The sequence below is a fragment of the Formica exsecta genome, unplaced genomic scaffold, assembly GCF_003651465.1.
Source record: "Formica exsecta isolate Colony F162 unplaced genomic scaffold, ASM365146v1 scaffold120, whole genome shotgun sequence".
Classification (NCBI taxonomy): domain Eukaryota; kingdom Metazoa; phylum Arthropoda; class Insecta; order Hymenoptera; family Formicidae; genus Formica; species Formica exsecta.
This window is the reverse complement of record NW_021848537.1, coordinates 415,640-427,278: the sequence shown is the minus strand read 5'-3', so window position 1 is coordinate 427,278 and position 11,639 is coordinate 415,640. Positions and strand designations below refer to the sequence as shown.

Here is an 11,639-nt window from a genome sequence, read left to right as displayed (position 1 = left end):
TGTATAATAATAAATATAATTTTAATAACAATTAATTTTCTTTTAGAGATATGATTATATTATACATATATAGAAAATGTAATTATATATTACAAGTATATAAGGAGAGAAAGAAAATGATATCTTAAAAAAGATATCTTTTTTGAAATAAGAATTATTTATATATTATTTCACTTTTATTTAATGTAAAATAATTCAGCAAAGCAGCTTTTTTTCAATTCTTTTTAAAGCAATTTTACATTGGTGATTTTATTTTACTGAAGTCGCTTTCTTATTTAAGTCAATATAAAATGCAATAAATTTATATTTACATTGATACAGATGATTAATGTATCTAATTAGTTGATTAAGGCAAAGATAGATATCCTCATTTATCTTCGAAAAAAAATACAGTTTGATATTCGACATTTATTTTTTGCTTTTTAAGCAATCATTTTGATGGATTTATAATGTAAAATTTATCATTATTATTTTGTTATTATCATATATGGAAAATATATGCTAATAACAATATGGAAAATATATGAAAAATATAATTATCTTTATTGTTATTTAATGATGAAAATAGAAAAATTAATGGAAACTAAATAATTGAAAAAATATTGGAAGATTTCTAAAATTTAAAATTAAAATTATGTTTTAAAATTATGTTTCTTATAAATTTCTGTATTATTTTACCATTATTAATTTTTTGTTGATAAAATTTTTGTATTTCTTGATAGAAAAAAGATACGGACAGGTATATAATCATCATCGCTGGAATTCACGCGGCAATTTGAATATTAATCGAGAGAGAAATTCCAATGCTCATCAATCGGAATTCATCAACAGGCTGTAACGCTTCTGTTATCGTTCAAGGATCTTGTCTGTCCTCTTTTTCATGAGCGAGCCCGAACTATATGCCTGCCTATCATTGAAATCAGTGTCTCGTTATCGGGACAAGTTTGAATAGATATACGATGTTCTTACCGATAAAACCACCGTCTCATTTCTAATCAGTCATCAATAATCGATAAAATTTACCTCGCTTCTTTGCTTTGTTCTTTCGCGTCATAAACACTACAATCTGCTTTTGTTAACAAAATAATGTTCTGTGATCTTTTATTTTTTGAACTTTCTTTAACTGTTTTTTTTATCTCTGTTTCACATTTCGTATTTCTTTAATTTAACTCGTCAAAAATGTTTACACGAACACTTGGTTTAATCCTTCCGTTATCTTCTCATTTCGATTTTTAACGTCATTTCAAGACATTGACGTTTCACTATTTTTAAGCTTTGTAATTTTTGTTGACTTCTTAAAGTTTTCTATAGGGCAGTAATAAATATACCACGTTTATATATCTGTGCTTTATTTCTTTTGGTATCGCTGCAGAGCAGTTCGAGCTTCTGGAGACTTCGGCTCCTTATCTGGACTACTTAAGTAGGCTATCAGAGATGCCATTAAGTGTACATAGACTGTCATGTGAGCGCAACGAACCATTTTGTCGGAACCCAAGGAAACCGCAAAATATCTGAGACATATCCTAAAATGAATCTAGCAAATCCTAGAAGTGTTTCTTTCTCTCTCTCTCTCTCTCTCTCTTGCTAAATAGTGTTCAGCAAAGTACAAGCTTAACTATGGATTGCAAAGTGATTTTATAGAACTCTAGTGTAGTCTTCACATATTGAAAACCGGTATTTATCCTATTTATTTATCTTTATAAAACTGCTATTTATTATAGAATCATCACTATTTCCAGATGTACGATATACAATTGTAAAAATCTAGTTATCTATGATTCATAAAACTCTACTATCTATGGAATAAAACTAAGATTATCTGTTATAGAATTAGAATGTCTCTTAGACATTTTTCGTCCTTCACATATCTTTGTTCTCTCCGATATTTCGATCGAAGACGTACAAGAAATCTACCGATAACATCGGTAATCGACGAATTAACGCGTCTGTGTCTCGTGGAACGATATCATCCGGCTGCGACGAGGATCGACCGAGCATCGATCCGTCTGTTCGTCCTTCCATCCATTCGTCCTAACGATATATCCTTGAGACTCGAGAGGAGAGGCGTCGTAGTTAGCGCGCTGGCGCTCTGTTTGCCGTGTAATAGTAACGATGTTTATCGATCCTGTTATCGAGGGTACCCTCTTTCTCTCTCCTTCTTTTTTTTTTCTGTCCAGTTTGAGGACGCGAGGCTAGAAGACGCAAATACTAAAGAGAGCCCTAATTCGTCTTGGTGGTGGGTACCCTTCCACGTGGACGCGCACAGACGAGAGACGATAAAGAGATACATTCACCTCTACCGCAGGTGTATAAAGCGTTCTGTCGTGTTTATTTATCGACTGGCGAGATTGCCAGGGTATAATTAAAACCATCGGACGTCACTATTTACGAGACCTTCGCGATTATTATCTTTATGGCATTGCCGCTGATTATGCAGCTATGTAGTGAATGGCGCCATCCGAAATGTTCAATGGCTGTGATCGGTCTGCACGATTTTCGAAAGAAATACGGAGGAATGATGCTCAGAACTTGTAACTTTTATCTTACAAATCGATGTTTAAGGGGATCCTGGACTACCGACCGAACGCAATTTTTTGAGTTTACCAGTTTGTATGTACTTAAATCGTGTAAAAACATTTGTAATTCTGTATAGCCATTACAAAAACTGGTAAATTCAAAAAATTGCGTTCGGTCGGTAGTCCAGGATCCCCTTAAAGTAAATATTACATATTATAATCTTGTCGATCGCTATCGTGGCAAACAATGTCTCCGAAATGTTTGGTCTGTTTGAACAATGATTTGTTACATTATTTTTCGATAATACAAATAAGTTAAAGATTCGTAAGATTGATATAAAACTAAGTAATAAGAACTTGTAGATATTTTACGTTTAAATGTAAACTTTGTGGATAATCAATTATTCTTACAATAAATGAAAAACGGAGAAAAAGAGTGTACACTTCTGACATAGATTGCGAAAAGAAGGAGTAATAATTGTTACATCTTGACGTAATGTGATGATTGGCAATAATAGCAGCAGAGCTACATTAGAAAAGAGGAAGAGAACGAAAGAAAGTGAAAGAGAGAGAAAGAGAAATGAGATTGGAAACCGACAGCCGGGTCGTTGACATCGTCCCGTGATTTTCCTCGACGTTCACACAGATGCACAGCTGATGCACGTGTGTGCATGCATCGATTACGTGCCCACCCCCTATGGGTCGTCGGGGCGGAAGGAGAGAGAGGGATGAAGAATCGAACCCCGTCGCCACCAGTTGCGTCCGCGATTGCAACTTCACCCCCACGCAATTATCCCATCCAGTAGTCGAGGTGGTCTATAGATAGATCGTCCGACATTGCTCTGCCTCCTTCCCTTGTACTCTCCCTCTCACTCCTTCTCGTCATCTGTATCTTTTTGTCCCTCTTTCGCTGGGGCTCATGTGTTTCGTATTTTTCCCCCTTTATCGCTACCCGACGATGCACACGCCGGCTCTTCATGCACGACGTGTAAATCGAGAGTCGGTCTATCAATGTTGCATCGAATGGTGATTCGTGCCCGGGGGATTCGGTTTTATTGGTAATGAAAGTCTGAAGATAGATTCAAAGATATGTATAATTTTATTCATCATAATATATAATAGTATTACATTCTGTAGTATACAATTTTTTATAATGTTTTGGATCTTAGAAGGAAAGAGAAGAATTTGCTGAAATCTTGAAGTCTAAGCAAATACAGCTTTGAAAGAAGTGGAAGAGAATTTATTCTGAAGATTTATGACAGTCTGTGGAATTGAAAATTCATAGGAAAATTCGGCAACTTAAAATATAATGATCTAAGAATCTATGAAGATTGGAAGAGAATCGCATCTCTATCTGTCTATATCTTAGATTTATTTAACTTTCTGTCTATGTATATTTATGCTTGGCATTTAATTTCTCTTTGTCTCGCTTTATGAACGGTTAGGAATGATATCGAAATAAGTAATATAATCACTTAATTCTATCCTATAATTAAATTGAGTGCAGTTATTGTTCTCACGTGACCTATTCCAAGAGAGACGATTATACGTATAACGGATTAATCCATCTTTTTCTAATATATTATAGATTTTCAATTGATAAGATGATGGGATATTGATGTAAGCTACGTGAGAGAAATTCGATGCAATGTAAAAATGGCATATTCGTTCTTTATCTAATTGATTGACTTGATCATCTGTCCTACATTTATTCCAGTTAAGGTAAAATTCAGTATAATTTTTTTTAGGTAGCAATGCAGGTGGCATATCGTCGACGGTGACGGCATCATCTATCTTGAGGAGCATCACAACTACGAATAATCGCGCTCATTCCACGACTAGGAGAGCGGTCAGTCATCAGCAACGACAACAACAGCAGCAGCAGCAACGACAACAACAACAGCAAAAACAATCTAGAGTCCCGCTATCGTCTTTCGCTGGCGTCACTGTAAGAAGCTCGGATGACCACGGACCTAGAACGGGCACGACGCAAGACGAAAACTCGAACGATTCCGGTCTCGGCTCCGAGGAACGTCAACAGCACTTTAACAACGTCAACGTTAGTACCTAATGACAAATGATAAGTCCTAATGACAAATGATAGGATATTGCCAAACCTCGACCAAACGATTCAATTAATCTTACTAATTATGCTACATATAACTTTACACTAAGCTTAATGCTATAGAGTTCTAGCTCTATAGCGCATCTGCTATATAAAATTGTTAATATAATAAAATTAAGTATCTCTTTAGAAATTTTAGGGGCCCGTAAACTTGTTTTCAAATTTCTTACATATTTTCGCTACGCACGAAAAATTGGGAATAAAAAAAATACTTGATGGAACGTTAAAAAATAATATTATTTTGAGAAATTAAAAAAAATTCTCCGCAGATAAGAATTGAAGAAGAAGAAGGAAGAGTTGACGGGCCCCTATATGAGCTTCGCACTTTGCTTATTCTTGCTACGGTTACGGCCTTGAGTCTCCTTGTCGTTAGAAGCCAGATGAAGTTATTTAATGTGTTTACGAGGGTACGCGTGATCGTCATCAATATCATCATTGGAGATCGCCGACCGCTCGAACGGTAGTTGAACCCAGCCGAGTTCTGATTCGTTAAATTAAGTATACAGACGCTCACGCACGTATGGGGTGTCCCTTTCGTATCTATTATTCGAAATAGCTTTTTTTACAGCATCGAGCGAAAAATGATGCTGAATATTTAGCTTTAATATTGACAGAATTTTAATAAAATTTTAATTTAATATAGGTAAATTATAATTTATAATTTTAATTTAGTTTAATGGTGCATAATATTTATACAATATTTTTGTCAAATAAAGATTCACTAAAGTAAAACAGCGGAATTTTTATTAAAATATTAACCATTGCTAAATTTTATATACTCCATACATACATACAGACATACGTGTGCGTGCGTGTGGGTGTAGAGATTTTAGCACTTTTTCTTTCACATCTACTGATTATTTAACGAGATATTTTGTATATGTATATCTATGTCATGAGTCGATCAATATTGTACTTATTTCATTAGTCTTGGAACGGCGTCGGCGAGGAGGACACAAAAAGGAGAAAGATGGACATCAAACTGGAATCTGAAGATGCAAACTTCGCTTTTCCGGAAGTGACTCCCGGAACTAGTCCTGACAATAAGTCCTTGACGACCAGAACTACCGCCAATGGGATTGGTTTGGGAAGTGTCTCTGGTAGTAGGACCGGAAACAGTAATTCTGTGAACAGAATCGTAGGGGTGACCAGACCTCGACCTGCCATGGGCGTGCTGACTAAGAGGACATCGACCGCTCATCAAGGGCCTATCACCCTCATCTCGCAATTGTGTATGTTTTTAGATAGAACACTTCTATATATATGATAGAAATATTAATAGAAATATATGACGAAAAATAAGATCAATATATAAATTTAAAGTTTTTAAAATAAACTAAGAATATTGAATTATCTTTTTTTTTTGGGAGGAACTAGATTTCTTAAAATCTTGAATTCTCTTAATTCTTTTTTAGTCTTTAAATTACTTAGTTATTTATTTTAGACACACTTCAATACAAATAATGTAACATTCTCTCTTACAAATAAGATTTTATTATTGTATGGTTGATGCAATCGCATACGAAAATTTCGCACCTTGAGTTCTCTTGCAGACTCTACTTATCAATACTAAGTATATATTCGAATGAGTTAACAGCAATGAAAGACTTGTGCATTTTATTGCATCTTATAAAGTTAGTTGTTCTGAAGAGAGAAAACGTTTGTCTTGCCAGAGAGCAAGGGAAGGGATGAACAACTACTCGTTACTTCGCATTGCAGAAGTCGCGCATTGTCCTTCAATGTTTTGCAACAAGAGCAAACTCATCGGTAAATTTATTTCCGACGAAATTGCTTATTTTTCGCCGATAAGTTATCTCTTTCAGTTCGGGAACCATCTCTCTCTCTCTCTCTCTCTCTCTCTCTCTCTCTCTCTTTTGCCCTCTTTCTCGCGTAGTGATAGGCAAGAAGACAAAATATAAATGCAGCATGTGTGTGTGTGTGTGTGTGTAAAATTTGATATTCCACTTTTTGATACCAAATATAGGTCAAACAAGCATGGCTACAATTAAAGTATTTATAATCAACGGATAATAAAGCAACATGCTTTATCGTAAAGGATTTAATAAAAATAATTCATGACACATCGATTAATAATGAATTAAATTATGATTTACAATGGGCTCACTGATAATATGTAAATTTTGTAAATTATTTCAAAATCTTTAAATTTTCTATATTTCTAAAAATAGAAATTTAGGATTCTTAGAGCTTTGAATCCTTCAAAGCATGGGCTTTAAATTTTTCAAAAGATTTTATTTGTCGAGTTTCTTTGAACTATAAATTTTTATAATTTAAAAAGAGGAAAATTTTTTCACTTCTCAAATGAATCCAGTCTTTGTAAATCTTTAAATAATTTTTATTAATTTGTGTCATATGTATAATATACGATTGGACTAGTTCCAACATGATATGCCTGTCTTCCTTTGGCGTTCCTCCAACAGACAAATGGTAAACATTACGCTATCAAAAGATCCCGACAATCTTTAGCACTCTCTATTTACTCACACCTGCATCTTCCATAAATTACTTCCTAACCTGTTGTACATTCTTCAAACAAATTTAGCATCCCGATCTGATATTATTTACTATCTTTTTACCGATTGCCAGCCAACATCTCTGTCAACGGTAAAACTCAACTGCAGATTATCTGCCAACCTGAGCAACAACACCGAGCTCGTTATCAGACGGAGGGCTCGCGGGGAGCGGTAAAGGATCGTAGCGGGAATGGCTTTCCCATCGTCCGACTGATCGGCTACGACAAACCGACGACTCTGCAGGTATTCATCGGTACTGATCTGGGCAGAGTGGCGCCGCATATGTTCTATCAAGCCTGCCGAGTAAGCGGCAAAAACTCTACACCGTGCGTCGAACGGAAGATTGATGGCACGATTATTATCGAGATTGACATGGATCCTGCAAAGGATATCACCTGTGATTGCGTCGGCATCCTGAAAGAACGTAATGTTGACGTGGAACATAGGTTCCCTCAGGAGGCCGGGCTACTTCAGGGAAGAAGTAAGAAGAAGTCGACACGGTGCCGCATGGTCTTCCGCACGATTATCACGCACACTGACGGAACCACAGAGACGTTGCAAGTCTGTTCGCAGCCGATAGTCTGTAGTAAGTCGAATAAGACGATTTTACATTTAAATGCTTAGAAAAATAGGCAGATTATAATTTAGAAGAAGAAAAAAGATAATAGATTTATATGCATATAAAGAAGACACATTATAAAGATATATTATAAACTAGATAAGATTCTTGGATACAATCAGAAACTCTCACGATTTACTCGTTTCTCTTATTTCATCGAACTTGTATATTCACAGCTCAACCACCTGGAATTCCAGAGATCTGCAAAAAGTCTTTGACGTCTTGTCCATGCAGCGGTGGATTAGAACTCATAATACTAGGCAAAAATTTTCTAAAGGATACCCGAGTAGTCTTTCAGCTGGATAATGATGATGTTACAAGTCTGGAACCGCATTGGGAATGCACCGTGCTGCCGGATAAAGAGTATTTGCACCCGGCGCACTTGGTGTGCGTTGTACCTGCTTACCGCAGGCAGGATCTAGCACCTACAGAAACGGTCAGCGTAAAATTGTATGCAGTATCGTCCGGAAAGACCAGTGAACCGCATACTTTCCTTTATACGGCCGCTTCTACTGCCCCGCAGCCATCTATTGGCAAACTCGAATCCATTTCACCTCCACTTGGAAACGGTGACACTAACCTGGTCACATCCTCATCCGTGATGCCATTGGCCACGGATGTAGCATCCAGCAGTGAGTTCAATTATAAAATAAATCTTATTAATTTCTTGATTTATTAAATAGATATTTTTTGGAAAATAAAATATGTATCTTTCTCTCTCTTTATTTAATCAACTCTAATAACGCAAACAGATGTGGGGCCGGCGAGCTTTTTAACCAATCCTCCGACTCAACCGCAACAAACCACCTCTTCAGCAGAGACATTGAAGAATGATCCCAGTCCACCACCAGCGGGAACGTCCCAGGTGATTCCTGTAATGATGTGGACCTCGCAGTCTTCGAATTCATCCCCTGACGTCATGATGCCACCCCCGGTGCTTGTGGCCAATTCTCTAATGAATCGACGACCTTCATCGAACCTACAGCTGATCCTGCCAGACAACTTAAAGACGGAAGTATTAGATGAGAACAGTGAGAATAGTATGCTGAGTGACAACAGCATGCAGAGTATCCCAACGCCGACGACGGCTACGAATGGATCGACATCTGTCACCTCTCCTCTCCAGCAATTGGTTAACGAGAACTCCAGAGAGGCCGCGTCTTCGCAAGCTGATATCATCAGAACCGCTGTCGCAACCGCTAGCAACAGCCCCGTGCGAGAGGCAGTAAGTGGTCTTCTTGGAGTGGTGGATTTAATACGTAATCAACACCCTCTGTCGATGGTGAATACACATCATCCGACTTCGTTTGGAGGTGGGTGCAGTAAGAATTTGAGTAATTTGTTAAATACAGTAAATATATTATAAGATAAGATTCTACAAACTTTATTAAATCATAATTATTTCAGTTCTCAAATCATAAATTAAGATCTTAGCAGCTTTAATTTTCTTAAATTAAATTAAACATTTTTCAATTATTAATTACAGGCATGCATGAGCCAACTCAGGTACCAGTTCTCAGTCCTCATCGTCTCAAGGACACTAATGGTGTCTTGCCAACGGAAAATAGCTCCAATGGAGCAGCTCTTCAAGGTGCTGGCGTGGTGGATCTTCGCATGAAACACCATCATCATCAGCCAGACTTTAACACGCTGTCCAATTTCACCGGTGCTTCCGGGACACAGCCGTTATCAGCGCCGAGCAGTCACGTGGTGGAAAAGTATCTGAATCACATTGAATCCTCGGTGGCCACTAGCGAAGAATCTGACAACCCAGAAAACGAATTCGCTATTCAGCAGCAACGGACTTCCATTATCTCAGGAAACGCCCAGCAGTCGGCGGCACCTCCAGGAATAATGACCACTACAGGTACATATGATGTTGTGTATCAAAAAGCAGTACTATTGTATATATTGTTTAAAAACTGTCTCTCCCTGCGCTTTTTTGTTTTATTATTCTAAAACATTATATGTATAATTTTAAGCTATATAGACTAAAACTTTCTAATTTCTTTATTGTGAGAAATTTGAGATTAATTAAAATTAATTTAAAATATTGATATACGGCAATACTTCTTTTCAGGGCAAACTTCAGTAAACGCCTTAGTAAACTCAGCAGCTGAACAGATGGTCTCCCCATTGCGTTCCGTAAATCCCAATCAAACCGCAATATTGAGCCATGTGACAGCTGAGCATGAGGCAATCGGTAGCAATCAGCAGACTAGGACTAGTCCACCGATTCCAGTGAAGACGATGCTGCTGGAAGCATTGATACCGCCGCAAACGGTGCAACCATTGGCAGCGGCTACAGGTGCGACATCAGTATCGCCTGCAACAACAGTGGAACAAACAGGAGAGAGTCTGCTAACTACTATTAATGCGGCATTATTACCACAGATGCCAGAAAACCAAGTCAACGCGGCAAATGCCACATCGAATTCTACAGTAAATATTTATTTAAGAGTGTTAGAAAAGGTATAAAAGATTAGACAATAAAGTTAGAATCTTAGAAAGCTGGTGGAATGTCCAAGACTAAAGTTTATAACTCTGAAATAAAAAAAAAGAAAACAGAATCTTAGAAGAAAATTTCGAATTATGAGCAGAAAAAATTTTGCATTTTAGTATAAAATCCTTTAAACCAATGAACATAAATATAAATGTAAATTTGATTTTTTTCAGGTCGCTGGCAATACGATGCCAGCAGAGCATATGCAACAGCAGATTCAAGCGCTCACACAGCAAGAAGTGGCCGTGATGCAGCAACAGGTACAGCAAGTGGAACAAGTAGTAGCACAAGCCCAACAGCAAGTCGAGCAAGTTGTCGCGCAAGCGCAACAGCAGGCGGTCCAAGCTGTGCAACAGGCTCAGCAACAGGTGGTCCAGCAAGTGGTACAGCATGCCCAAGTAGTGCAACAAGCGGTGCAACAAGTGCAGGCAGTGCAGCAAGTTCAAGCGGCTCAAGTGGTGCAGCAAGCGGTGCAACAGGCGACTGAAGAAGTTGTGCAACAAGCGGTGCAACAAGCGACGCAAGAAGTGGTGCAGCAGGTTAGTAGCAATTTTAATAAACTCTTTTAATTTATGATAAATATATACAGGGTGTCCCAGACCACCCGTACACCCCTTTTAAAATGAAAAATGGCTTTTATCAAAAATCGCGAACATTTTTTAAGTAAATCGGGTATGCTCTCTTTATCAGAATGGTGATATTTTCAACTTTTGATTCTGACCGGAAATACGCCATCCGGACCAGAAGTTGAATTTTTTGAGGGGAACATAGTACTTTTTATTACAGATTCGAATTGTATGTGAAAAAATAAGAAACTTTTGTATCAAGTAACTGCCACAGTTGCTTTCAAGGTCAATTTTAAGATTGACAGAGGCACTTTCAGAAAAAAACGTTTGATACAAAAGTTTCTTATTTTTTCACGTACAATTCGAATTTGTAATAAAAAGTACTATGTTCCCCTCAAAAAATTCAACTTTCGGTCCGGATGGCGTATTTCCGGTCAGAATCAAAAGTTGAAAATATCACCATTTGATAGAGAGAGCATACCCGATTTACTTAAAAAATGTTCGCGGTTTTTGATAAAAGCCATTTATTTTCATTTTAAAAGAGGTGTACGGGTGGTCTGGGACACCCTGTATATGTAAAGAAATATACAAAAATTTCCAAATTTCTTTAGAACAATCTATAAATATTAATTATTAAAATTCACATTTCTAAATTAAACTGATCGATCGACATCAAACGAAAAATATTTCAGGTTCAAGCAGTGCAGCAAGCTGTCCAGCAGGCTCAAGCGGCCCAGGCTATGCAACAGGCGGTTCAGAAAGACATCGGCTCCATG

At 37.2% G+C, this 11,639-nt stretch overlaps 1 protein-coding gene across 9 annotated transcripts in view; it reads left to right on the top strand.

Moving 5' to 3' along the window:
- LOC115242332 (nuclear factor of activated T-cells 5) overlaps positions 1-11,639 on the top strand; it is a 32,230-nt gene that overhangs the window by 16,918 nt on the left and 3,673 nt on the right. For 3 of the 9 annotated variants that reach the window (XM_029818582.1, XM_029818575.1, XM_029818558.1), the window contains exons 2-10: positions 4,265-4,575; positions 5,570-5,873; positions 7,249-7,761; positions 7,971-8,426; positions 8,547-9,107; positions 9,281-9,661; positions 9,875-10,236; positions 10,471-10,836; positions 11,556-11,615. In XM_029818582.1, coding sequence (XP_029674442.1) covers positions 4,265-4,575; positions 5,570-5,873; positions 7,249-7,761; positions 7,971-8,426; positions 8,547-9,107; positions 9,281-9,661; positions 9,875-10,236; positions 10,471-10,836; positions 11,556-11,615 — 3,314 coding nt within the window. Of the gene's footprint in view, positions 1-4,038; positions 4,167-4,264; positions 4,576-4,918; positions 5,102-5,569; positions 5,874-7,248; positions 7,762-7,970; positions 8,427-8,546; positions 9,108-9,280; positions 9,662-9,874; positions 10,237-10,470; positions 10,837-11,555; positions 11,622-11,639 lie in introns of those variants that run through there. The other 6 variants (XM_029818596.1, XM_029818604.1, XM_029818588.1 and 3 more) reach the window with 5 other exon arrangements.